This window comes from Cololabis saira, chromosome 1 (genome assembly GCF_033807715.1).
Source record: "Cololabis saira isolate AMF1-May2022 chromosome 1, fColSai1.1, whole genome shotgun sequence".
NCBI classification, from domain to species: Eukaryota; Metazoa; Chordata; class Actinopteri; order Beloniformes; family Belonidae; genus Cololabis; species Cololabis saira.
The window spans coordinates 15,394,740-15,421,215 of record NC_084587.1 but is presented as its reverse complement, the minus strand read 5'-3'; the positions used below and the strand labels follow the sequence as shown (position 1 = coordinate 15,421,215).

Genomic DNA, 26,476 nt, shown 5'->3' with positions numbered 1-26,476 from the left:
TCTATCTATCTATCTATCTATCTATCTATCTAATCTATCTATCTATCTATCTATCTAAAGCAGTGTTTCCCAACCTCGGTCCTCAAGGCCCACTGCCCTGCATGTTTTAGATCAGGGGTGTCCAAAGTCGTTCCTCGAGGGCCGCAGTCCTGCATGTTTTAGGCCCCGTTTACACGGGGCAAAAACGGAGGCGTTTTCATGCATTTTGGCCGTTCGTTTAAACGAAAACGGAGGTCAAAGCCCCCAAAAATGATCATTTCTGAAAACTCCGGCCAAAGTGGAGATTTTCAAAAACTCCGCTTTCACGTTTGCGTCTAAACAGAGAAAACGGAGGAAAACGGAGATTTACGTCACATTATGCGACAGAAACGTCACCAGCAGCGTCATGAGTGCGACCTGTGTTTACAATTTGTTTGGCCACCGTCAATATTTTCTTTTATTTTACCTGTTTTAAATTCTCTCAGACTCTCGTTCCGTCTTGGAAGTAAAGCCTGAATTATGGTCCCGCGTTAAATCGACGCAGAGCCTACGGCGTAAGGTACGCGGCGATGTGCGCCGTACCCTACGCCGTAGGCTCTGCGTTGGTGTAACGCGGAACCATAAATCAGCCTTAACTGGAAGTTACACGTGTCATTTGTTGATGTTTTTCCAGGATTCTGATTGGCTGGCATGACGTTACCAGCGTTTTCATGCGAGTCCGTGTAAACGAGGATATTTTTGAAAACGGAGAGGGGAAAATATCCGTTTTTGTAAATACCCGGCTACGTGTAAACGTGGCCTAAGTTGTTTCCCTGCATCAACACACCTGATTCTAATTAACGGTCGTCACCACCTTGTCATCAAAGTCTGGATAGTTCTGTTGATGACCAAGCTCCTTGTATCACGGTTTGATAAAAAAAGGGACACATCTAAAAGATGCAGGACTGCGGCCCTCGAGGACCGACTTTGGAGACCCCTGTTTTAGATGTTTCCCTTCATCATCACACCTGATTCTAATTAATGGTCCTAATTAGCTTGTCATCAAGGTCTGCACAATTATGTTGATGACACAGCCACTTGTATCACGGTGTGCTGAAGCAGGGTAAGATCTAAAACATGCAGGACAGTATGCCTTGAGGACCAAGGTTCTTCTTCTTCTTCTTCTTCTTCTTTTGTTTTTCCGGCAGTTTCAACGCATCCAGGCAGGGCTTGAAATTAGCAGTCGCCACTCGCCATTTGCGACCTAGATTTTGCTGTGGTGAGACATATTTTTGTCTGTCTCGCCACTTGGCGACCTAGAAAAATTATACCACTCCAATCCAGAGGGTGGCGGTAATGCTCATTTTCGTTGGTTGCCAAGCGCCGCTAACGGGTCAGAAGAAGAAAAGCAAACGAGGGAACATAACATAACCGGTAAAATATGCCGAAGTCCGGTATTTTATAATCTCTCCGGTCAAAATGTCCGGTGAAAATACTCAGGGGGGGATACGCCGAGCCCCGGTGCCGGGAGCCGGGAGGAAGCGGAGCTGCGGCGCCGACATCCACGTGTGCGTTGATGGTTCCGCGTCGCACCAACGCAGAGTCTACAGGCTGAATTATGGTTCTGCGTCAAAACGACGCCGTGTCTACGGCGTGTGGTTTTTGTACACGCAGAGGACACGCCGTCACATGCGCCGTCAGTGACGTGCACCTCCTGAAAATTGTAACTACGCGTCGAGGAGACGCCGACCACACGCAGACCGAGAGGGCTGTGATTGGTTCGTTTGAAAGCGAAGCATTTCCGGTTTCCGGTTTGAATCAGTAGTGAACTTCCAGGGCTCTTTTCTTCGTTTATATGTGATTTTTTTTGTTTTTGTTTTTTGCACAATAGTTGTCCTTATCTCTTTGATTTACTGTGACCGGAAAAAGTCGGATAAACCATTCAGAAAAAGATCGCTAACTAGTGGCCGCGGGGGGTACTGCACCGCGACCAAATGGAGAGACGGAGAAGTCCGAAGGATTCGTGACGACGTCACGGGTGCGCCGTGTGCTCTGCGTGTGTGTGACGCAGAAGTATACCCGCACCTGTAGGGTTCGCGGCGACGCGCACCCTACGCCAAACCCTACGGCGTAGGCTCTGCGTTGGTGTAACGCAGAACCATAATTCCGGCTTAAGGTGCGGGTATACTTCTGCGTCACACACACGCAGAGCACACGGCGCACCCGTGACGCCTTCACGAATCGTTCGGAGTTCTCCGTCTCTCCATTTGGTCGCGGTGCAGTACCCCCCGCGGCCACTAGTTAGCGATCTTTTTCTGAATGGTTTATCCGACTTTTTCCGGTCACAGTAAATCAAAGAAATAAGGACAACTATTGTGCAAAAAACAAAAACAAAAAAAATCACATATAAACGAAGAAAAAAGCCCTGGAAGTTCACTACTGATTCAAACCGGAAACCGGAAATGCTTCGCTTTCAAACGAACCAATCACAGCCCTCTCGGTCTGCGTGTGGTCGGCGTCTCCTCGACGCGTAGTTACAATTTTCAGGAGGTGCACGTCACTGACGGCGCATGTGACGGCGTGTCCTCTGCGTGTACAAAAACCACACGCCGTAGACACGGCGTCGTTTTGACGCAGAAGTATAATTCAGCCTTTAAAAGTAAACAACATGCGCCCAAGTACCCGTGCATGACAGGCGGACACACACAGGGAGAAGAGACAATTTCTTTAATTTTTATTTTTTTTTTAAAACTTTATCCTTATGAACGCAATTGTTATATACTTGTTGGTAGTCCAACTTTCCTTATTTTAATCAGAACTTTTTTCCTCTTCGGCGTGGAGTAGTGGGTTTGGAGCGGCAGCCATCGGTTAGTTTTTTCTTTTTAGATCCGAGGCTTTGCGTAGATGGTGGCTTCCGCAACTTTCAGGCGCTTTTTCTGCGCAAGCAAGCTTTATAGATGAGGCCCCAGGACTGTTACCGCAGTACCGCGGAGTAGTACTCGGTGCCGGGAGCCGGGAGGAAGCGGAGCTGCGGCGCCGAAATCCACGTGTGCGTTGATTTATGGTTCCGCGTCGCACCGACGCAGAGCCTACGGCGTAGAGTACGCGTCGCCGCGTATCTTACGCCGTAGGTAAATTTATTTATTTATTTTTTGAAGTTACGCTCGCGAGTCAATTGACGGGACTTATTTTATTTTAAAAACCCTGTTTTTCAATAAAAATACTATTACATGACTTGCATTGATATCGTACTACTGCATATGATTTATTTTTAACCTCAATAAATTCATATAGCCTATCACAAATGTGTGTGAGGTGAGGAGGGAGGAGGAGGAGGAGGAGGAGGAGGGGGCAAATAGTTTGTATATTTGAATCTAATGTACTTCATGCGTCTTCTTACTGCTGCATAGGGATTTATACTGTTCTTCCAGAATAGTTGAAAGGTCCTTTTACACAGCACATTTGATTGAGAAGAACGGGATGACTGTTATATGGTACTACTATGACTGCTATATAAGTAGTGATGACGAAATAGTCTAGTGAAGCAACTTTTTGGTTTTGGCGAGTAAAAAATCTGTTTGGCGAGTAACTTTTTTGACCTACTAGCCACTTGGCTAGTAGGTCAAAAAGTTAATTTCAAGCCCTGCATCCAGGTGTATTACTGCCCTCCTCTAGTAGTTTGGGGCTGAATTAGTTCACAATGGTCACTTATATTCTCGAGTAAAGCCCAGTGGCATGCAGAAAATGTATGACTGCCCTTGCTATCAGTTGGTGGTCCTCATGTTGGCCGAGTAATATTCTAACAGAAAAATAAGATAAACCTAGATCTAACAGGGTTCTATATAAAATACGCCTTTCTGCAGAATACTTTTTACACTTCATCAGAACATGTTGAACTGTTTCCGGCCTCCTACACTCACACAACCCACTTGGATGTTTCCCTACTACTAATAAGCTCTGATGTAGCCCACAGTGCCCCAGCCTCAATCCAGTCAATTTAACCACGTCAACTCGACTTCCAGAATAGTGATATGAAGTCTTGACCTTCGGCTGAATATTAAAAAAAATGCCTCCCTCTTTCCTCCTTCTCCCAAATTTCCTGCCACTCTCTCTAAATTCCCTCCTTGATTTTAAAACTATACTCAGCCTTTCCTAGTGGGATCTCAACACCACACCACAAAGCACCGTCTCGCTTTAGTGCTGCTTTCGCCACCTAGGACCGAGGTTGGGAAACACTGATCTAAAGAAACCCTATGTCGCACTGCCACTTGTGACCACATGGGGGTGTTAATGAGCGAGGACTGGCCGGCGTGTCTTGTAGTACCACTTGGTCCCAGTTGGGGCTCACTTCTGTTGTGTATCACCTCAGAGGTTGTGAAATGCTGCCCCCATGTGGCTTTATAGGTTGTCTTTTCACTGATCAGTGATCAGAGTTTAAAGTTAAACACATTTTGCTTTATGTGCATGAAAGAAATACATAAAGTACATTACATTACATCACTTTTACTTAAAAAAAAGGAATGCTGAGACCAGCAAATCTTAGTTAATTCAATAGACTATCCAATCATCAAACTTGTCAGCTATTATTTTGCTTTTACTTTGTGCCTAATTCAAGCGTGCTTTAATGAAGAACATTTCCATCTTGGGGTGCCTCCAGTGTCAAAGATTTATGTGCCCGTACAATGCACACACACAAACATTATCCGTGCACGCAGTTCATAACCGCAGTGTCAGCTCCATCTACATATTCCCTGTGGAGAGCCGGCATGTGTGCCGCTAGTCAGTAACTGCTTAGTTTTATTACTGTTCACACACACACACACACACACACACACACACACACACACACACACACACACACACACACACACACACACACACACACACACACACACACACACACACACACACACGCTTCAGACTTTATGGGTCTAATATACAGTATAGCTCCTATGCGGCACACAATTGGGTTGATTAATATCTCATTATATAGTCGGTGACAGCTTTTTACATTGAATATTTCAACACCTTCACTGGAAAGAAAGTATTCATGAATGGAAATACAGGAAACACAGATCCCGGGGAGGAACTGAGAAGACATCATAACTAAAGAAAAGAGGCCTCGTTGGTACTAAACAGTCTGATTAAGGGATGACGACCCTCTGGGCCATGTTGGTGATCCAAAGGGCAACTCTGAAGTTATTTACGCATTAACAGTAAATTAACAGACGGTTGACGTCATCACAGATGGAGTATAGTATCATTGATGGAGTTATCCTTTCTATATATACTTTCTATGTCTTTTAGTTACTCCATGGAACTCTTATTGCCCTTGTATATATATATATGTGTATATATATAGAGTATATATTTGAGTGATTATTTATAGGTTTTATTTTTGTAGATGTAGTCAGAAGGTCCATAATTATGATTTAGGCATACGTTTCCTGTTTGAGTAAAACTGTGTGGATGTTATTTCTTTAGCATGTGGTGGAAATATTTCTTTGGCTCTATGCCCTTAATTCTTTTCTCATAAGTTCCCAAAACGCTACGTGAAAGCAACCACCCAGTAAATGCTCACATATTTAAAACTCCATGGTTCAAGTTCATGGCGAAGTCTCAAAGTTTCATCATCAGAGCTTCACACCACAGAAGGTTCTGTCTGGTAGGTTTATTAGCTTCTCTTGAGACAATGTATGAAGTTATTTACGTGTGAAAACTGAGAAATCCTTTTTCAAAGCAACTTTTGAAACTACTTTAAAATTAAACAGCTTAAAAAATCATTCTGATGACACAGTACATTTTTTTGAAGGATGGCTTCTTATTCTCATTTGAGTTTGTTCCTTTTTGCTCAAAACAAACTGGCTCAGTGGTAACACCAGTACAGTCCAGCTGGTTGCAGAAAACACTTTGAAAGTACCTTACCAAAAGTTTCCGCCTTCTCCTTCCTTCAGATGACATGTTCCACCGTTCTGGCATGGGTTACTGATGCAAGCATGAATGGGCTCCTCACAGTTTTGGCCCTGCATGAAAACACAAACACAAACCTATTTTCACACAACAACAATGTTTTATATTTGATATGTTTGGCTTCAGCTGTCCTAAACCTGCTACATCAAAATATCTTTTTATATTAAAACCATAAAAATCCTCTTTTTTAATAACAGAAAATACTGCACTTATGAGTTGGGACTGACTATCATTCAAGCTTGCAGATATATCGGTGAGCAGTTTCTGGTCACCTGGCACTCCTAATGTGCGAACAAACCACATATGTGTGTGTATATATATATATATATATATATATATATATATATATATATATATATATATATATATATATACATATATATATATATATATATATATAATATATATATATATATATATATATATATATATATATATATATATATATATATATATATATATATATGTGTGTGTGTGTGTGTGTATGTGCACATATGTATGTTCCGTTCTGGCTCTTAGCGGTAGTGTACCTTGAATCCATAAGGGCAGGTGCAGCGGTAGTAGTGCACGGGGTCGTTGGTGCATGTGCCATCATTCTTGCAGGGACTGGACAGGCAGGGATCACACTTTGCCTGGATACTCAAATCCACTGGGCCTGTGGGACGCACCGGTCCAAACAAATGATACAAATTCACAGAACATATGATTAACATACAACGTTCTGCATTAGCAGGAGTGATACAAATCAACACTCTACACACACTTAGACAGCTATGCAACATTAGGAACCTGCATAGATTCTGTCACCCAACCTGACATGCATTGTTTCTGAAATAAAACACTGCAGATCATAAAATACTGGGAATATGCAAAATGCATAACGTATAACCCGTATAAATTTAAGGTGCAATATGTTAGCAATATATTGCTATTGGTTGCTTGAAGCAGATTTTTCCTGAATAAAAAAATGAGAAAGGTGGCATTTTCTTTGCAGGACCATGATATATGCACAGAAGGAGGAACAACTCTGAAGACATTACATGAACACATTAATCAGAAGAGTCGATGCTGGTGAGAACGTGAGGGCTGAGAGGGAAGCACGGTCTGTTCAGGTTTCGGAGAGGAAGGAAAACCGGGATGGGGCTGTATCAAGCTGGGGAATTAGAGGCTTGAGAAGGAATGACTGGGATACGACTGGCTACTTTACCTGGCACAAGAAAGCCACAAGGCCCGGAGACTTCTACAGTGCGTCAGTTAGATTCGGTCAAAAATAGGTTTCAGACATGTATTGAAAGTTAATGTGATGTAATAAGGTTTAAAGGTTAAGGTCAACAGTCAGTAGTGACAGACTTTTCACAAATATCAGATTTTAATACCAAAGATATTTTAAGAAAATAAAAAAAAGCTGAAAAATATTTCTGAGAAGGGCGGTTTTGAAATCATTTATATTTGATGATGTCTGTCGAAAGTTCGTTGTGGGGAAAGAAAAGGAATTGCTCAGTGGAAAACTGAACTGGAAAACGATATGTTTTTATTATTCTGATAAATTGAAATAATTAATGAGCATTTATGCCGCAAGTCCATTTCTTTTGGTTAAGTAACGCTGTCCATCATTTATTCTGAAGTACTTTTTAATAAGTTTCAGTTCATTTAACAGAAACACTGGACCCAGGGCAGCTCCACATCCTAGATTCTGAGACAAAACACAATTTGACAAATGTGTCCATTATTCTTTTTTTTTTCTAGCTCTTTTACTTGTTTTGGAAAATAATCAGCTGGCTCCAATCATGTAGCAATAAAACAAGGCAATTCCGCTGACTAATTTATTTGCAGAGGCGGACATGGTTTTCATTAGCGGGAACAGTTTCTTTCGAGCCGTCTTATCAAACGGGACTCTGTCAGGAAAGCAATCCCAAATCCTTGCTTATGGACACTTTTGATTTTCAGTTTTACATAAAACTGTGTGCATCTGCTGTCAGATGAATGTGCATCTCTGTGCTGTGGTAGTGTGTGTGTGCGTGACAGTATGTGTTTACCTGTGCAGGTGAACTTCTTGGAAGGCGTGGTGAGGAGTAATTTGTCTGTCATGTCGCCGGGCCCGGCACAACGGGCGATGCCAGGCTCCTTGTAGCCGCTTTTCACCCAGTCGGACAGCCACTGCATGTGGCAGTCACAGTACAGAGGGTTGGCACCCAGAGCCCTGCAGGAGGATTGGAGGGAAAAGTGAAAACGTAAAATATAGATTATACTTATTTAATGTTTAAGAGAAGAAAAGGGCCGGATATAGTGGTTTGTTTCAGACTAAGTTGGAGTTTTTAGTGAAAATAAAACACAAAACTCGAAAAAAGGGCCAAAATGTCTTCAAGCTTAAAGTTTGAGATGTAAATTTCAGTCAAATTCGGCGTGAAATCATCTCAAATGCACCTTTAACCAAAATCCGAGATAATAGAGGACAAATCTGTCTCTGATAGTGGTATAGTTGTAAATGTCAACCTTAAAACTCTTTCTGTGATACACTGCCAAAAAGAGTTTTTTTTTTTGCAGGTGGGTAACAATATTTGTCACAAAGGTGTCTGTGCATCGTCTTCTAACTGCTGGCCACAAATTCTTCTGCCTGTTCTGGTTTAGTCTTATAGGTATAGCCCTACATAATCCAATACAGGCCAATCTATGCTTTTTTAATGCTGAAGTCTTTTCCGATGAGCTCTTGCAGCTAAGATTGTACGCTGAAATAACCGACTCTTTACTGTCAGTTCTAATAGTGACACCCTCTAGCGATAAACGGTCAATTTCTCTCAGAGAGCTGTCACACTGGTCAGAAAGCAAGTTGGAGCCCATGACAGGCTTGTTATATTAAATTACGCTCATTTTCTGCCATCTCCAGTATGCGTAACTTGCGGAAAAAAGAAAAGAAAGTCTGTTTTAAGTCTTACAGTGTCAGTGGTGCTGATCCTTGACTCCCACTGTTATTCCCACCAGCGGGGGGCTCGCGGTGCATAATCCTGCACCTCTATTCACTGCTTTCATCCACTGTTTTTGCGCGCCCTATAAACAGTTCCCTCTACGCAGGCCGCTTAGTTATGTGATGCCATACACAGAGAAAACATAAGTAAGCGGAAAGGAGGGTAATGAGCTATACTTCCAGTGTGTGGCAGCAGCTATAAGTTACGTTAGCATATTATTTCAAAGACATGAAGTGTTATTAGCTAGGTCTTTGCAACAGAGGGTGTTTTTTAATCGACAAGCCAGATTTATTATAAATACCTAAATACACTATTAAGCATAAAACTATTTTTTTTAACAGTTTAGCAAAGATCAGATGCCAAGGATACTGTCTGAGGTCAAACTCTGAGCTGTATCTGCTGCATGTTTGGTGAGAAAATATCAATACCGAGAAAGCCCAATTAAGAGTTCAACCAACAGGGCCGTATCACCACTTATCCAGGTTCTGCTCTCCAACCAATCAGAGGCATAGCTGGTTTAAGGAAGTGTTAAATGTTAACACAAATGATAAGAGAATGTGTTATAGTCTGGATTTGTTTGATGTCTTCGCCCCTTGAAGGTGTCACTGGTGAAAGCAGTGGACTTCTGGACTTCTGGTTCCCCACAACAGATGGAAAAAAGGAAAGTGACCTGGTTTTATTGTGGCTAAGGGTAGCAATCAACTGGTGAGCTGGTCCAAGACGAAGGAGATTCAGCAGACAGAGCTGCAGAGGTGTCAAGTAACGAAGTACAAATACTTTGTTACCTTACTTAAGTAGAAATTTTGGTTATCTATACTTCACTGGAGTAATTATTTTTCAGACGACTTTTTACTTTTACTCCTTACATTTTCACGCAATTATCTGTACTTTTTACTCCTTACATTTTAAAAACAGTCTCGTTACTCTATTTAATTTTGGCCTTTAAAAAAAAACTATCCAGTTAAATTGCTCCATCCGGATAGAGTGAATTTGGTTGTGGTTGTTTCAGATGTTCTTGTCCAGTTTTGTTCTTACATCCGTTGCCTCAGATTCCTGCAACTAAACTTGGATGTACATTCCAATAAAGGTTAGGATAAATGATAACATGCCTCTGAAGTTGGACTTTTTGCACCATTACAATACTTATAGGCAACTAGTCATCATATCTCCTGCTCTCTGAAACACATGTTATTGCTCAATAGTACACATATATGCTTCTTTAATATATTTGCATTATACTAAGATGCATTCATTTTCAATGGCTTTTGTCTTTAATGGCTTTTTTCCCCCTTACATTACTTTTACTTTTATACTTTAAGTAGTTTTGAAACCAGTACTTTTATACTTTTACTTGAGTAAATAACTTGAGTTGATACTTCAATTTCTACAGGAGTATTTTTAAACTCTAGTATCTATACTTCTACCTGAGTAATGAATGTGAATACTTTTGACACCTCTGCATAGCTGCTGCGTGCTAAAATGTATTTATTTATTTTTTTCCCCCAGTCGACTCATCGCCAACTGAGTAAAAGCAGTACACACGATGATAAAACTTTGCTCCCCTTAAAATATTCAAACAGAGGACTGAAGTGGTATGAGACCTGGAGTTTATCAAGCTTAAATTTGACATTGACATCTTCAATGTTACCTCAATCAAAAGTCAGGTCAATAATTACCCTTGGATACATTTTTAAAGACTGATTGATAAAACAAACTCTCATTACAGCAATGATTTCAATTTCTTCATGAGCTCATCCAAATAGTCATATCTGTAGATTAATTTCATAAGATATATTTAAAAAAAACTACATATTTTGACGTTATTGAAACGTCAAAGCCAGATGCTATAATCCTTTTTATAAAAATGGAAACGGTGACACATGTAGCCACTGACACCTAGTGCTCCAGTTCTGGGGGGTTTTCAGGAAAAATGGCACAATGGGATTGGGATCGGGTGTAAAATCTAAATTTAACAAAAGCAGAAAGGAGAAAAGAGGGCTTTCGGGTGACTCCTGTGTTTGCAGACGTCACAGAACAGAGACGAAACATTCCTCGAGATGTCAGACAGTTCTTGTGTTACTCACAGGTGTGAAAGCGACGACAGGTCCTTGAAGGCTCCCTCGGGTATCAGGGATATGTCGTTACCATGGAGAGATCTGAGAGGGTGAATGAAACGAGATGAAAGAGGTGAAAGGAGGCCAGAAACGTTGGCGTTAATGGTCTGGATCATATAGTTTTGCACCGGCCTGCCTCACAAAGTGACCGATCAGCATTAGTCGCCACCGATACTCACAGCAAACGCAGGGACTTGAGGCCGTCGAACGCCTGCTCCGGTATGCACCGCAGGCGGTTGTAGCTCAGGATTCTTTACGCCCAGAACAAACATGTTGGCAGGGAGACAAATGCAGATTTCTTTCAGAACATCTTCAGATTTAGTGAGACTTTTCAGGGCATAATCCTGTTATGACAAAGTTAGTCATGCAGTTTAACATATCAGTTCAGCAACAGTCACACACATTCACATCTTCTATTCATAACACGTTGCTCCTCCTGTTTATCCTTTGTTTTTTTTTTTGTAATTTTTTTTTTGGACCCAATATATGCACATTGGTAAGCATTTCTCCCCGGTACTCCCAATAGAGGTTGTGTTGCTGTAGTTATTTTCGTTTCCCTCATTAACAACTATATAAATAAATAATCCAAAGAATCCAAATCAAACATTACATTCAAAAGAACAATTAAAGTCTGTATGTTAAGTAAATATAATGAAATATGTTTGTTAAGTTTGATTGACATACCCATAGACGGCGGTCATTTTATTTTATTTTAGTTTTTTATTCACTTAGTTGTTGTTTTTTTTTTTATTTTTAATTTATGTTATTTGTGAAGTTATTTCTTGGAAAAAGGGGCAGATCAGATAAGATTCTTCTTCTTTCTGCTCCCTTTTCATTCACAATTTAAGAACATTTGTATTGAATTGTTTTATTTTTTTAATGAAAATAAAGAATAAATGAATAATCTAAAAAAAAAAGAAATAAAATCAAATCATAAATAAAGATTTTCTTTTTTTGCATGTGACACCTCAAAAAAAGTATCTGGAACAAAAAGATCACCACCCAGGCTTTTTGCTCTCCTCATCCGCTGTGAGCAACAGACACACACACACACACACACACGAACACACACACACACACACACACACACACACACACACACACACACACACACACATATTACAAAAGGGCCGATGTAAAGCCAGACTCACAGGGTAAGCAGCTCGGACATGTTACTGAGGCTGTGGTTGGACAATGTGCTGATCTGGTTGTTACTCAAATCACTGCAAAGGAAACAACAACAGATATGTAAAACACACACACACACACACACACACACACATGCATACACAAATCCACACAGAGATGTTGTGCAGTCCACTCGTCTGCTGACAATCACGCCCACATCTGGACGAAGCAAAGAAGATTCAGCACAGACCTCTGACAGAATAACAGTCTGTTAGTTTTGCTCTTGAAAAGCGTCGCACAGGCAAACGGAGGCCAAGTCACGATCCCCCTCACGAGTGCGCGTTCGACTGTGCAAAAACGCCGCCATGACTTTTGGGTTCATGTGAGTGAAACTTACATGAGCGTTAAGTGTTTGTAATTGGAGAGCTCCACAGGAACCTGAGTGAAGTGGTTACCGTCCAAATACCTGCGAGGCAGACAGAAAGAGGAGGGAGAAAAAAAAAACAGGGATGTTTGGTAACAAAAGAAGATAAAAAAAGGCCAATTTGGAAGATGTAAAAGATGAGTGGGAAACAAAAAAGAGAGGGTGGGGGGGAAGAGAAAACGTAGTATGAACCATGTGGGAAATTCCTCACATCCAACAGTGTGAGCAGTCATTACGGCTTCAGCCATAACAAACAGTGAAGTTTAATATCCCCGCAGGCGTCTCTGTCTCTTTCTCTCTCACACTCGTTCACACAAGTGGGATCCTATCTCCATCCCGTTGTGTCAAAGGGGTATTTATCTAGTCTATTAATTAATTTCGTCCTCTTAAAATTGAATGAGCTGCTTTCCCCGCAGGAGAAATCATGAAGTGATTCAGAATTCAACATCTGCCTGATGTTTAATTTGAGGCCATAGTTTTTCTTACATGCACATGGGATTCACTGTGTGGGATTGAATATTGCTTTGCAATATCTCTGCTTCCAAGATCTGTATTCACAGTTTGCTTTCCTAATACGCAGAGCTCTGATATAATGATGGATGATTCAAGGGCAAAATCTTAAAGTTTTGAGTGTCCTGAGACGGCTAAAAGTTTAACTGCGAACACAGAAGTCAATCTGCAACAGAATGACTGAAAAAAGAGAAAATAATCAAAGTTTTGCAAAGGCAGTAGACCTGAACGTCCTTCTAATAAATACATTTAAGAAGGTTGTACATGCAAACATTAGTACAGTTCCAAATAAAGCAATGGGGTAAATAAGAGTAGGATGAGTGATAGAGTCAAACTGTTGCTGCTAATATGGGCTCTATCAGATACTGAAGCATGTCGCTCAGTTCAGTTCCTCGCAAACTTCTTTTACATTTTTCTAAACACTGTTTTCATTCAGTTTCAGTTTACATACAAGCTTATTTTGCATGATCATATATTACACATGTTTGTTGAAAAAGTATAATAAAAAAGGAGAAATCAAAAGAAAAAATACATAAATTAGCTAAAATAAAAGGATTGAAGTGTGAAATTCAGTGGTGCCTCTGATGCTACGAACATAAACATAAATAAAAAAAATCACTTGCTGGTGTGGTTTTACGGATTTTCCATATCTGGATTTCGCTATCGGTATCGATACGTCTTTGAACATTGTCCCTCCGTTTCTTTTGACATACATTGTACCACAATCCATCTATCAGCCGTAGATATACTGTATCAATATTCCTCCAGTTAATGATCGTTTGTATCTGCAATATAGCAAAATCAGTCTTCTATATTAGGATAAAAGATTTCCTTAAATAAATAATCACATGGTGTGACATGTAATAGGTTGTTTATCAGAGACTGTATTTCCCTCTTTCAAAGGTCTGGTAAGGACTTTTCATTTAGGCTCTGATATATAAAAATCCTTGAATTCAAAGACGATGTGTTTTATTGTTTTATAGTTTTTTCTACACCACATCCAAGTGTTTGTTTTTACTCACAGCTCAGTGGTCTCTTTGGGAAGGCCTTTTGGGAGTGTTGTGAGAGCCTTGTTGCTGCAGCGGACCACAGTGTCCAGACAGGAGCACTCGGCCGGACACCTCAGCACAGGAGAGCAGCTGTTCTCATCGTTACCTGACGGGTACAACGAGGAAACGTCCACATGTGGAAGAAGCTCGACAGAGAAAGTAACAAGGACTGCGTAAAGCAGCTATCGTTTACTCCAATCTCACCGTCTTCACAGGCAAAGTCCTGGACTGCGACGTCCTGGATGGGGATCTCCTTCAGGAAATAAGGGCTCTGGCAGCGAGGGTTTCCCGTGACAATGCGCTTCCTTCTCAGCCAATCCCCGAGCCAGGCCAGGTGGCAGTTGCAGTTGAAGGGATTGGCCAGGAGGTTTCTGGAGAGCAAAAGGATGTGATGTTTTCTGGACCTACAGTCAGTACTCGAGTTGAGGGAGGGATGAGGGGGGATGGCATCCCCCCCTAAAATAAAAACGGTCAAAATTATCCCCCCCTTGTAAAACTGCTATCCCCCCTTTCCATCCCTTATGTCATTTCATCAATGAATGTGGTTTTACTGCTATTTCAACATTTAGAGTCATCACCAGAAAAATAACTTATTTGACAATTTTCACCTGTTTCAAGTAAATTTTCACTTTAAATAAGTAGGAAAATCTGCCAGGGGGTCAAGATTTATCTTCTTATTACAAGCAAAAAATTCTCCACTGGCAGATTTTTCTACTTATTTCAAGTGAAAATCTACTTGAAACAGGTGAAAATTGTTGTGTTTTCCAGTGATGTCTTGTTTTAAGTATAATGAGATTTTTTTTACTAAAATTAGACATTTTAACTAGAAATATTCTTGTTAAGATTTTGAGTTTTTACAGTGATCCATTTTACTTATACCGTAAACCTAACGACCAGCCACAAATTAAAATTAATAATATCAAATTAGAAAGAGTATATGAGAATAAATTCTTAGGTGTTATTATCGATTATAAACTATGCTGGAAGCCACATGTAAACCATGTCAAGTCAAAATTATCCAAAGCCATAGGAATATTGTATAAAATAAAGGACATCCTCAACCAAAATTCATTACACCTGTTATACAACTGTTTCCTAGTCCCATACATTAACTACTGTGTGGAGGTCCGGGGACACACATATAAATCAATAACAAATCCGCTTTTTATTTTACAGAAAAGGGCTATCAGGATCATAAATAATGCAGATTATTATTCATCAACCAACAATCTATACATTAACTCACATACTCTTAAATTTCATGACCTGGTGGATTTTAAAACCGCTCAGTTTATGTTTAAAATAAATAGTAACATGCTCCCTGACTGTGTTCAGAAGCTCTTCCAACAAAGAGTCAGTCATTATGAACTGAGAGGAATATGTATGTTTATGAAAACCAAGACAAGAACGACTGTGAAACAGAGATGCATCTCAGTAAAAGGAGTCAATCTGTGGAACAACCTTGATACCGAAATGAAACTGTGTAATACACTAAAATATTTCAAAAATATGTATAAAGATAAGATTATAAATAATTATAAATCATTGGCATAGCCACATTATGTAAATGTATTGCTAAATTATGGACAGAATTATGTGTGTATTATGTTTATGGAAGGATGTATGTATGTGGATGCTTACGTATGCATGTATGTGTAGATGAGTGCACATGTATGTATGTGTATACAGGTATAAATAAGTGCATATATATGTATGTATGTATGCACAGCTATGTATATATAAGTGGGTTTGGTACATGTGGATGAATGTAAGCACATCTTGATGCTGTTAAGCCGAGATAGGCCAGTTTGAGCAACATTATTTCTTTTTCCTATTTATTTACTTTCTTTCTTTCTTTATCTCATATGTATGTGGGTATGCATGTGTATGTATATGTATATATGTATGTATGTATATATGTATGTGTGTGTATGTATGTGTATGTATATATATATGTATGAATATATATATTTATTTATTTATTTTCTCTCTCACGTAGCTATTTAGTTTTGTTTTTTTAAACCTTGCACTGCAGTGGTTATATTATGTTAAAAGGGTAGACAAAATAAGCTTTGGCTTCTGTCTACACCTTTTGGTCCTTGATCTACATGAAAAAAAACTTTGTATCGACAAATAACTTTACAACGTGACCAAATAAAATATATCAATCAATCAATCAACTTATCCTGTGAAGGACAGAGTCGTATTGATACGTTCAGAAAACTGTTTTTTATTGTTGTGTTTTGATGTATTAGATGTAAGCCCAGTAGATATTTAAAGCTTACAGAATGCTGCATTTAACTGCTGCTATGTCATTCCTGCAGTATTTCTGCAGCTGTTTTGGTCAGTGCTATTATTTGTAATATATTATATTATTTGTAATCAGCACAAATTATCTGTCCCCATATGATAAAATCCACCATCCCCCCTGATTTTTTTTTACAACTGGAGTACTGCCTACAGTGGTGGTGGGTCATACGAGTGTGTCGCTATACTCACAGCGTGGACAGAGAGTGCAGCGTGTCGAAGGCTCCGGGGCTCATGGAGGTGATCTGGTTGTCGTACAGGGAAAGGAGGCGCACTGAACTCAACCCCACGAAGCTGCTGTTACTCACACAGCTGATGCGGTTGCTCCTGAGCATCCTACTCACACACAGACACGGACACGAACAAATAGATAAATCCGTTTATATTCTCTCAAGTCATCAAATATTTGCGCACCCTTGTCATTTTGTGTGGAAAATGTCAGTGTGTGGGAGCTTTTTTGAATATTTGTTTGGTCATTTGATGATTATGTGTGCACTCACAGCGTGCGGAGGCCACCGAGTCCCTTTAGCATGCGGTAGTGTACGTTTTCCAGTCTGTTGGAGGTCAGAATCAGCTCATTGACCCCTGAAGCTCCTTCAAATGTGCCCTCCTCGATGTCAGTGATACGGTTATTACTGAGATTACTGCAGGGGCAAGAAGCAGTGGAGAGAAAGACAATACACAAGGAATGCAATGAGTAAAAACAACAGAAAAACTGGATTACAATCGCACTTTTCTTCATGTGTGGCCCGCGTTTCACCGCCTGACATCGAATATGAAACTCTGATCTTGTTGTATTTGCCTGTCTGACTCACATCTTCCTCAGCTGAGGCAACTTCTTGAAGATCCCCGTCGCCTCGAGCACAGTGAACTCATTGTTGTTTAGACGCCTGAAAACATGTAAACGAAGAAGAAGACATGAGCAAGAGGCAGATCAGGCAACAGATGGTAAAGATGGATGCAAGTTTTTCTTTTAGAAACACATATCTGAGCAGAGAGAGCGTGACTCACAGTTCAGCTGTGTACTGAGGAATGTGATCCGGTATCTTGGTAAGTTTCTGGTTGGAGCAGTCGACCGTCGTTCCCTCACAGCGGCACTTCTCGGGGCAGGCCAGGTCGGCGAAGCAGTCGCCTCCTAACTTACTCCGGTAATCCTCGGTACCTGGTCAAAGTCACAACCGCAATGTCACCGAGCACCTTGGCTTTGCAAGAGTCAAACCCCAGCATTTACTGGCATTGGTCCTGTTAACAAATACTGCAGGTGGCCGAAGTATGGGGTCGTGATTCATTGGAGGAAGTTTTAGGACATCGTAGATGTGTGTTGCTTTTGTTTTGAGAGGGAAATGTCAGTATGGTTTATTATGATCAAATGCAGCATTTCCCATAACCATCTATGTGCACTTGAAACCAGAAGCTTACAGTACATACACTATAAAAAGACATATAACCTTTTTTTCCCCTCACTGTCTGACTGATCATTTCCTGTTTCAGTTTAGTTAGGATTATCAAAATGATTTCTACTTGCAAAATGCCAGAATAATAAGAGAGAGATTTCGTAGATAAATATTAATTACCGTATTGTCCTGAATATAAGACGACCCCGATTATAAGACGACCACCTCTTTTTCAAGACTCAAGTTTGAAGAAAGACTTTTTGAACACCAAATTCAATTTTTATACAGAAAATAATTACAGTACATCTGAAACAAATAATTAACAATATATTCGAGAGAAAAAGCATGTTATTTTGCCTCATTGAAATCATTATCTTGAAGTTTGCATCATAACTTCTCCTCAGCTGCCGGTTTACCTGCCGAACTTCCACCCTCTTTTCTCCAGATTGTCGCTACGTTTCTCCACTTTCTGTTATTTCTTCTCTTATTTTCTTCTCTTTTCTTTCTTATAGTATTTTTAATTTTTCTTCTTCGTGACAGGGGTTCGCTTTGGCCTGGGGAGTTAAGTTCAGCATTCGCTTTAAAGATATCTGGCGCCATCTAGCGTTGTGAATGGGTATAACGTCTAGACCCCGAATGTAAGACGACCCCCACTTTTTCAGTCTTATTTCAATGCAAAAAAAACCGTCTTATATTCAGGCCAATACGGTACTGTCTTTATAGTCAAACGGTTACGTAGTTTTAGTATTTGGTAGCATTGACTTTAAACTGTATGATTTGGGTCAAATGTGTTGGGTGTGCTAATGCAAGCGTCTCACTATAGTGTGCTTGAAGTTTGGTCCAATTCCTCCTGACAGACCTGATGTCACTGAGTCGGGTTTGTACACCACTTTACTTGCAGACACTTTCTCAGTTCTGCCCACAAATGTTTTACAGGATTGAGATCAGGGATTTGCGATGGTCATTCCATAGCACTGTTCTTGATATCCTTAAGGCACTCAGGGCCCGATTTACTAAGATCCTAAATAAAGAGTACTAAATTGCGTGTGCACTGAAAAAGTTTGCGCGTGCGTTTTGCGTGTGGTTTGCAGGTGATCAACTAAGATTGCGTGCGCAATTGATAACAGGTGCAAACAGCAGTATTTAAATGAGGTGTTGCGTGTCTTAAGGTTTGCGAGCGCAGATCTGCGCCATGGAGAGTCTGGATGGAAAGCACAGTCACAAGTCACAAGCGCAAAATGAAATTTGACGAGTTGGAGTTAGAGATATTAGTGGAAGAGGCAAATAAACACATTCATGAACTACAGGGTCCGTGTATCTTTTGGTCATTGGATTTTTCCATCATGAGTGGAATCAAAAAACAAAAAACGATTGGTTTATTTGGCTTTCCTTTTAAAACAAAAAACAAATATTGAATTACACTGCATTTTTTCTTTTTCTGTGTTAATATAATTTAACAAAGATTCAAAATACGCTTTTATTTTCGTTTTCTATTTCATATAAGAAAAATGAAATTACTAGTCAACAGGAACGAAAAAACGAACCAAAAACAACCGTTTATTCATATTCGTGCACCGGAAGCTGGCATTTGCAACCGAGTGAACTTAGTTCTGGATATTTGACAGGCATTCCTGTGACAATTCTCTCCAGGGGAAGTTTGATTTTAATATTTTATTGGTCGGGTTTACATGACTCGGAAATGGCTCTGTATGCGGCAGTTCGGGTAACCATGGTTACCATGGCGGCGCTGGAACAACAGATCGAGGATTCTTTTTTAAAGATTGATTAAGGACTTGTTCCACAGCGGTTTGACGCACAAACACATTTCCTGCACGTTGCAGCAGATGTGTCTCCTGCAATGCTCAGAAATGATCGTCAGAAGATTCTGTGCTCGGCATGGTCTGAGGAGAAAAAGACGTAGAGCTGGAGAGCGCTTTGATTCATCATGGCCGAATGACCGGCTATCTGTGTTCACTGGGGGTGCATGCTGGAGAAGGTCGGGTTGGAATAATTAATTTAGTCCCACGCGTGAGGTATCCACGTGATTACCATTATATGTATAAATTGCACTGCAGCACAAACTTTACCTGACGCCGGAATTCATGGCATGGCTGATGGAGCTCTCAGGGTTCTTCCAACCCGACCTTCTCCAGCATGCACCCCCAGTGAACACAGATAGCCGGTATTGCGGCTTTCCTGTACTTTTAGAGCCGCTTGAGAGTTTATTGTTAGGTCCTGTATATTTGCATGACGCGCTGCTGACAGAGAAGCACGCTGAGGGTCAGCGTCAAAAACAGTTCCATTTCTTTATTATTTATTGTACTGTCTACACTGGTTGCGAGCGACGCAGCGTCGTTTTGAGCTGGACTTTTGTCGCACGCCCTGCTTCTATTTTCTTCCCGTCGGTCGCGTTGAAAGCCGGTTGAAAGTTGAAAAAAAAGTTGAAAACGCTGTAGGAAACAGTCATTTCAATACAAGAACCTCAATAAAGTGGCAGCTGCTGGAGATCGCCAGGCTGGAAGATTCTGATAAAATAATAAGATATAATAAGAATCTTATCTTAATCTTATTAGGGCTTAATTTGTCCCGGATCCTGCCGGATTTCTCGTGTCCTCTGCTTTTCCCCCACATCCCAGTAATGATCTGACATGCTGACATGTTTTTGCTGCATTTAACACCACGAACACGCTGGTCACTCCAGCTGTTCGCTGTTTGATTGCGTCACCACACGCCGTTATTAATTGTTCGGTTTTTTCCCCACTTATTCCACCGAATAATAAGCTTGTTTTCTGTTTAGAAAGTACAAACGTAGGGAGATTACAAGTAATCACCCATCTTTTACTTGTCCCTTTACTCTTTTAGGAGTTATTTTAGGAGTTTCTTTCAGGAGCGCACGGGCGGGTGAATAAAAGGCGAGTCTCCGCTGTCAATCAAAAGAACGCGGTAGAACGTGGGGCCGATAACGGGTTCAGAGCGGGTCCGATGCCACGCAGTGCGGCGCGACAGTCGGACGCTCGCGTGCAGTTAGGACAGGCTGTTAGGGAGCCGTAGCCTAATTTTTGTTGACCGCTTTGTACTGATCACTGATCACCCCGATCACGTTTGCAGTGTACACGTTTAAAACCCATTAAGCATGTCGGAAGGCCGTTGTGGCTGAGTTTTGTCATTAAACGCCATAAAACTTCTGTCGGACTCAGCGTGCTTCTCTGTCAGCAGCGCGTCATGCAAATATACAGGACCTAACAATAAACTCTCAAGCGGCTCTAAAAGTACAGGAAAGCCGCAATACCGGCTATCTGTGTTCACTGGGGGTGCATGCTGGAGAAGGTCGGGTTGGAAGAACCCTGAGAGCTCCATCAGCCATGCCATGAATTCCGGCGTCAGGTAAAGTTTGTGCTGCAGTGCAATTTATACATATAATGGTAATCACGTGGATACCTCACGCGTGGGACTAAATTAATTATTCCAACCCGACCTTCTCCAGCATGCACCCCCAGTGAACACAGATAGCCGGTCATTCGGCCATGATGAATCAAAGCGCTCTCCAGCTCTACGTCTTTTTCTCCTCAGACCATGCCGAGCACAGAATCTTCTGACGATCATTTCTGAGCATTGCAGGAGACACATCTGCTGCAACGTGCAGGAAATGTGTTTGTGCGTCAAACCGCTGTGGAACAAGTCCTTAATCAATCTTTAAAAAAGAATCCTCGATCTGTTGTTCCAGCGCCGCCATGGTAACCATGGTTACCCGAACTGCCGCATACAGAGCCATTTCCGAGTCATGTAAACCCGACCAATAAAATATTAAAATCAAACTTCCCCTGGAGAGAATTGTCACAGGAATGCCTGTCAAATATCCAGAACTAAGTTCACTCGGTTGTAAATGCCAGCTTCCGGTGCACGAATATGAATAAACGGTTGTTTTTGGTTCGTTTTTTCGTTCTGTTGACTTCATTTTTCTTATATGAAATAGAAAACGAAAATAAAAGCGTAGGCCTATTTTGAATCTTTGTTAAATTATATTAACACAGAAAAAGAAAAAATGCAGTGTAATTCAATATTTGTTTTTTGTTTTAAAAGGAAAATCAAATAAACCAATCGTTTTTTGTTTTTTGATTCCCACTCATGATGGAAAAATCCAATGACCAAAAGATACACGGACCCTACAGCAAAGAAATTTAAACATTACCAAAAGAAACGCAATATCGGAGAAAACCTGCGATAGAATAAATGCAGTTGGTAACACAAAAAACGGAAAAACGTCTGGTTTTTCATATTTCAATTTTAGGCACAGATCAAAAATACGAAATAGAAAAACGGGCCACAGGACCGAATTTGATTTTAATATTTAATTGGTCGGGTTTGCGTGACCCGGCGGTGCTCGGCATGATCTGAGGAGAAAAAGACATCAGACACAGAGCTGGAGAGCGCTTTGATTCATCTATTTATGAGTTAAGTTTTTATTCAGACGTCCACAGTATATTGCAAATATTATATATTATATAGCAAACACTGACAGTAAATGTGTGACAGACGGGACCATCATATGGCCGTCGATTTAACGCAGAACCATAATTCAGGCGAAGCTGCAGTCTGTCTGCGCTGATCCTGACACAGCGGGTCGGAGCGGATTTGGTCATGATGTTTAACCTGTGTTTTGTGATTAATAAGCACGGGTTTTAATTAAATGTAATTTACGAAGGATGATTTCACGTTCAATAAGATAAATAATCAATAAAATACAAAGTTTTGCAGAAAGGCTTGGCCTGCTTGTGGGCGAGTGGAGGGGGGCACAATAAGAGAAGGTGGCAAGATATAAGGCGGAGAACTAAAGAAAAAGTGGCCTTTAATAAAACTTGTGCAACCATTTTTAAAATAGCATGCAGCAGAATAAAGACTCTCTCTCTGCGTATTCTTTGATTTTGGATGTCGCCTCCTTGCCACAATAACAGCAGCAGCAGATTAGCACCTTCCTTTCAAACGTATTAAATACAGACGCAATCACAATACGCGCAAAAACTTTCAGGCTTGGTAAATCTCATTGCGCGTGGTAAATGGACATATTTGCATCTTCCCCTCCCAGTATTTAGCGCTCTCTGGCGGTTACGCCCCATATTGATTATTCATCAGGGCAAAAGTACTAACTGAATTGCGTGTGCAATTTAGCGCATTTCAGAGACGCAATCCTCTTTGCACGCTGTTAGTAGATCAGCTCGCACATTGGTTTGCGGGTGCTGTCAAGTTTGCACAGGTTTTAACACACGCAAACCTTTAGTAAATCGGGCCCTCAGTAATTAATTTGGTGGTATGATTAGGGTCATCGTCCATCTGGAAGACACATCTGCTCCCAAACTTAAAGCATCATGAGATATTGCTTTAATGTTTCTAGATCATGTTGATGATAATGCTTCATGGTGCCAGTTATTTTGTGAATTGCACCAGTCCCTTCTGCAGCAAAACTTGATATAAAAAATATCACATCATAAAACTGGAAAATGTGAATATCAGCCCCAGAACCAAGGCAAATACATTTTGAAGATGCAGGCTAAAGCTGGTTGGAGAGTGTCAAGAAAAAGCCTTTACTCAAAAAGCAACATAAAAAAGCCAGATTACAGTTTGCAAATGCAAACAGGGACAGACACTTTAATTCTTGGAGAAATGTCCAGTTTGGCCATAATGCCACCAAAGCATGTTCCTTTCTGGGACACAGATGGGACTCCCTCTCCTTCCTGAGTGGCACTACAACTGAACATTTCCATGGTGTTCATAGTGGAAAAAGATGAACGTGGTACCGTGGGGCACCTGGAAATTGTACCCAGATTTTTTTTCCCACTATGTCACACAAGACAGCAGAGTGTTTAAAAACTAACCTATCAGAGTCTCCCAAAGCCATGACATCATCATCATCTGGGTTTTCCCAATTAGTGTGAGAAAAACTGACAACTTTAACTGACTTTGACAAATGTGATAAAAGGTCCTTCAAAAAAATGATCCCTCTCATGAATCTGGCATTTAGCAAACATAAACACTTTTGGTAATCCTAACTGACCAAAACAGGAACAATTGGTTGGTTTCAACATCTACAGGCACACACGCACCACAAGAGAAGGAAGAAATTTTTCTTTCCTGTCAGACTACAGGACTGTCTCAGAAAATTAGAATATTGTGATAAAGTCGTTTATTTTTTGTAATGAAAAAATGTCATACATTCTGGATTCATTACAAATCAACTGAAATATTGCAAGCCTTTTATTATTTTAATATTGCTGATTATGGCTTACAGCTTTTAGTTGATTTGTAATGAATCCAGAATGTATGACATTTTTGTTTTTTTTAATTGCATTACAGAAAATAAAGAACTTTATCACAATATTCTTATTTTCTGAGACAGTCCTGTATGCATTAATTGTTAGTGTGAGAGACCAAAGCACAAGCAAAACAGCATCAAAAATTAGATCACAGAAGAACCTTTTTTTGCACACTTACACAGTTACCTCTCACCCTACACACACACACACACACACACACACACACACACACACACACACACACACACACACACACACACACACACACACACACACACACACACACACACACACACACACACACACACAGGAGTTGCTGTCTCTTGCGTCTCGGCCATGCTGCAGGGGTTTGCAGGGCCGTTCCATGGTGCTTGACAGAACCATGTTCCACTATAGGAACCCGGCAGCCACATGGTTAGATCAAGCACAAAGGAACAACCTGCTGACTGACTGCTCCTCCGCCGGAACACAGGGTTGGGAAAAAACAGAGGACAGGATCGAGCAGAAGAGGAGAATAAGGGAGAGGACGGGACAGGAGAGGTTTTTTTCATCTTCTATGAAGATGTGCAATGCTTTCTACTTTAGGACTGAAGAGGAAGATTTGAGGAGTAAAGAAGATGAGGGGGGAAGAAGGGCAAGCCGGTGTGAAAAGCAGAGGGATGAGAGGGAGAGCTAAAAGTTTGGGATAATAATTGCAGATTAAAGAAGAGTAGAAGCAGGTAATGAAAAGAAGGAATCCCTGGAAGATTTAAGCAGTGAAGGAAACGGCCAAAAGGCTCAAGACGGGATGGAGCAATAGCAAGGAGGAGGTTAGACAAGGCAGAAAGTACAGTAATATCTAAAAAAAAAAATATGCAGACAGTGGGAGACTGAAACATCTACAGATATCTAAAATCACAAACAGCAGGAACAGGAGCAGCTGCTACAGAGGAGTGGGAGGAGAGTTACATCAGCACTGAATGCAAGAGAAGCCCTGACCTCTGGAGACCACACACACACACACACACACACTGACACCATACTGTACACATCACAGACACACGGACGAGAGAAAAATAAATGATTCCTTGAGCTCTTTGGTGTAAACCGGGTGTATATTGTCATAGTTGTTGGCGGTGACGAGACAGGAGGAGTCATAGTGGGGTCAAAGGAGAGGTCAGCTCCGGGGACAAGAGGCGGGGGGGGGTTTGGAGGGGCCGTGTGTGTCTGTGTGTTACTTACAGCCGACATGGTGTACTCCTGAGTGTGTGAGAAAGGCAGTAGGAAAAAGAAGAAGGGATTTCACTCGTTTATTTGAACAGAAGAGAAGGAAAACTGATGAAAAAGAAAGCTGCAATTTGTGCTGCAGCGTGCGTTCCCCTCCCCAGGCGGTGGTTCATTTACACTTTTATAATGACTTGTGAATGGTGAAAAATTACATCAAAAACACACATCGCTGTCAAGTTTGCTTGAAGCACAGACTAATTCAAACTTGTTTCTGGGAGATTATGACACCAAAACAACACCCTAACCCCTTAAAACAGCCAAGTCTCTGCTCATTAAAATTAAGCCAGATCTAAACCCCTCGCACGTGCAGGTACTTGGAACCAGCGCTGGTTAGATTGGAGGACTTTAGATGTATCGATCTGAGTTGAATGCCAAGCTTCTAACCGCAAGACAGAACATGTTTATTCAACTTTTTAGCCTCAAATGTTCTTAAAATATTCAGATTTGCCCTGTATGTGGTATCTGGGCTTTGAAACCTCTGTTCCCCTGGCGAGCTTCAGAGTTAATGACTGCAGCACGCACGCACGCGCGCACACACACACACACACACCCTGGCTTCTCTGTGTGCGGCCCTGGTAATGACCGCCTTTAGCCTTGCTACTGATCTCATATGCATGCGTGATACGCATATTTCCCAGCACCCCTCTCAGCGTGGTGACTGCATGACCTTTTGATGTTCTTGCAGTGAGAGAAACAAACACATGCCCACAGACACACACACTCAGACGCTCGCTGTCATTAGATGTGCTGAGAAGATGCGAGCAGTAGTAGTGATAATTACACAAACCTGCTTTAGATTTACACAGCCTTTGCACACAATGGCCAGCTGACGGTGACCCCCGTTTTATTAATCCCTCTATCGCCAAGGTTACCGTTGAAAAGCAGGTGGCAAGGACAAGCGTGTAATTATTCTGTGCCTGGTTAAACGTGATGCATTACAACTCGACTTACGCCAACGGAAAGAAAATCTTTCAACTTAGTAATTGGTGTCAGTCAAGGCGAGTCACTCAACATGCCGAGTGTGTGAGTGTGCAGCGAGTGAACAAACAGTCGCCTCAAAGACACAAACACTCATATGCTCGCAG

General features: G+C 41.1%; 1 protein-coding gene across 17 annotated transcripts in view; it reads right to left on the bottom strand.

Annotated features, from left to right (window-relative positions):
• Positions 1–26,476, bottom strand: part of slit2 (slit homolog 2 (Drosophila)) — a 139,819-nt gene that overhangs the window by 17,295 nt on the left and 96,048 nt on the right. For 7 of the 17 annotated variants that reach the window (XM_061709173.1, XM_061708201.1, XM_061708758.1 and 4 more), the window contains 15 exons: positions 25,347–25,364; positions 17,435–17,585; positions 17,239–17,313; positions 16,924–17,067; positions 16,616–16,759; positions 14,321–14,487; positions 14,090–14,222; positions 12,531–12,599; positions 12,157–12,228; positions 11,185–11,256; positions 10,976–11,047; positions 7,965–8,128; positions 7,136–7,168; positions 6,459–6,583; positions 5,884–5,981 (listed from right to left, as the gene is read on the bottom strand). In XM_061709173.1, the coding sequence (XP_061565157.1) occupies positions 5,884–5,981; positions 6,459–6,583; positions 7,136–7,168; positions 7,965–8,128; positions 10,976–11,047; positions 11,185–11,256; positions 12,157–12,228; positions 12,531–12,599; positions 14,090–14,222; positions 14,321–14,487; positions 16,616–16,759; positions 16,924–17,067; positions 17,239–17,313; positions 17,435–17,585; positions 25,347–25,364 (1,537 nt within the window). The remainder of the gene's footprint in view (positions 1–5,883; positions 5,982–6,458; positions 6,584–7,135; positions 7,169–7,964; positions 8,129–10,975; positions 11,048–11,184; positions 11,257–12,156; positions 12,229–12,530; positions 12,600–14,089; positions 14,223–14,320; positions 14,488–16,615; positions 16,760–16,923; positions 17,068–17,238; positions 17,314–17,434; positions 17,586–25,346; positions 25,365–26,476) is intronic. The other 10 variants (XM_061708526.1, XM_061709010.1, XM_061708919.1 and 7 more) reach the window with 4 other exon arrangements.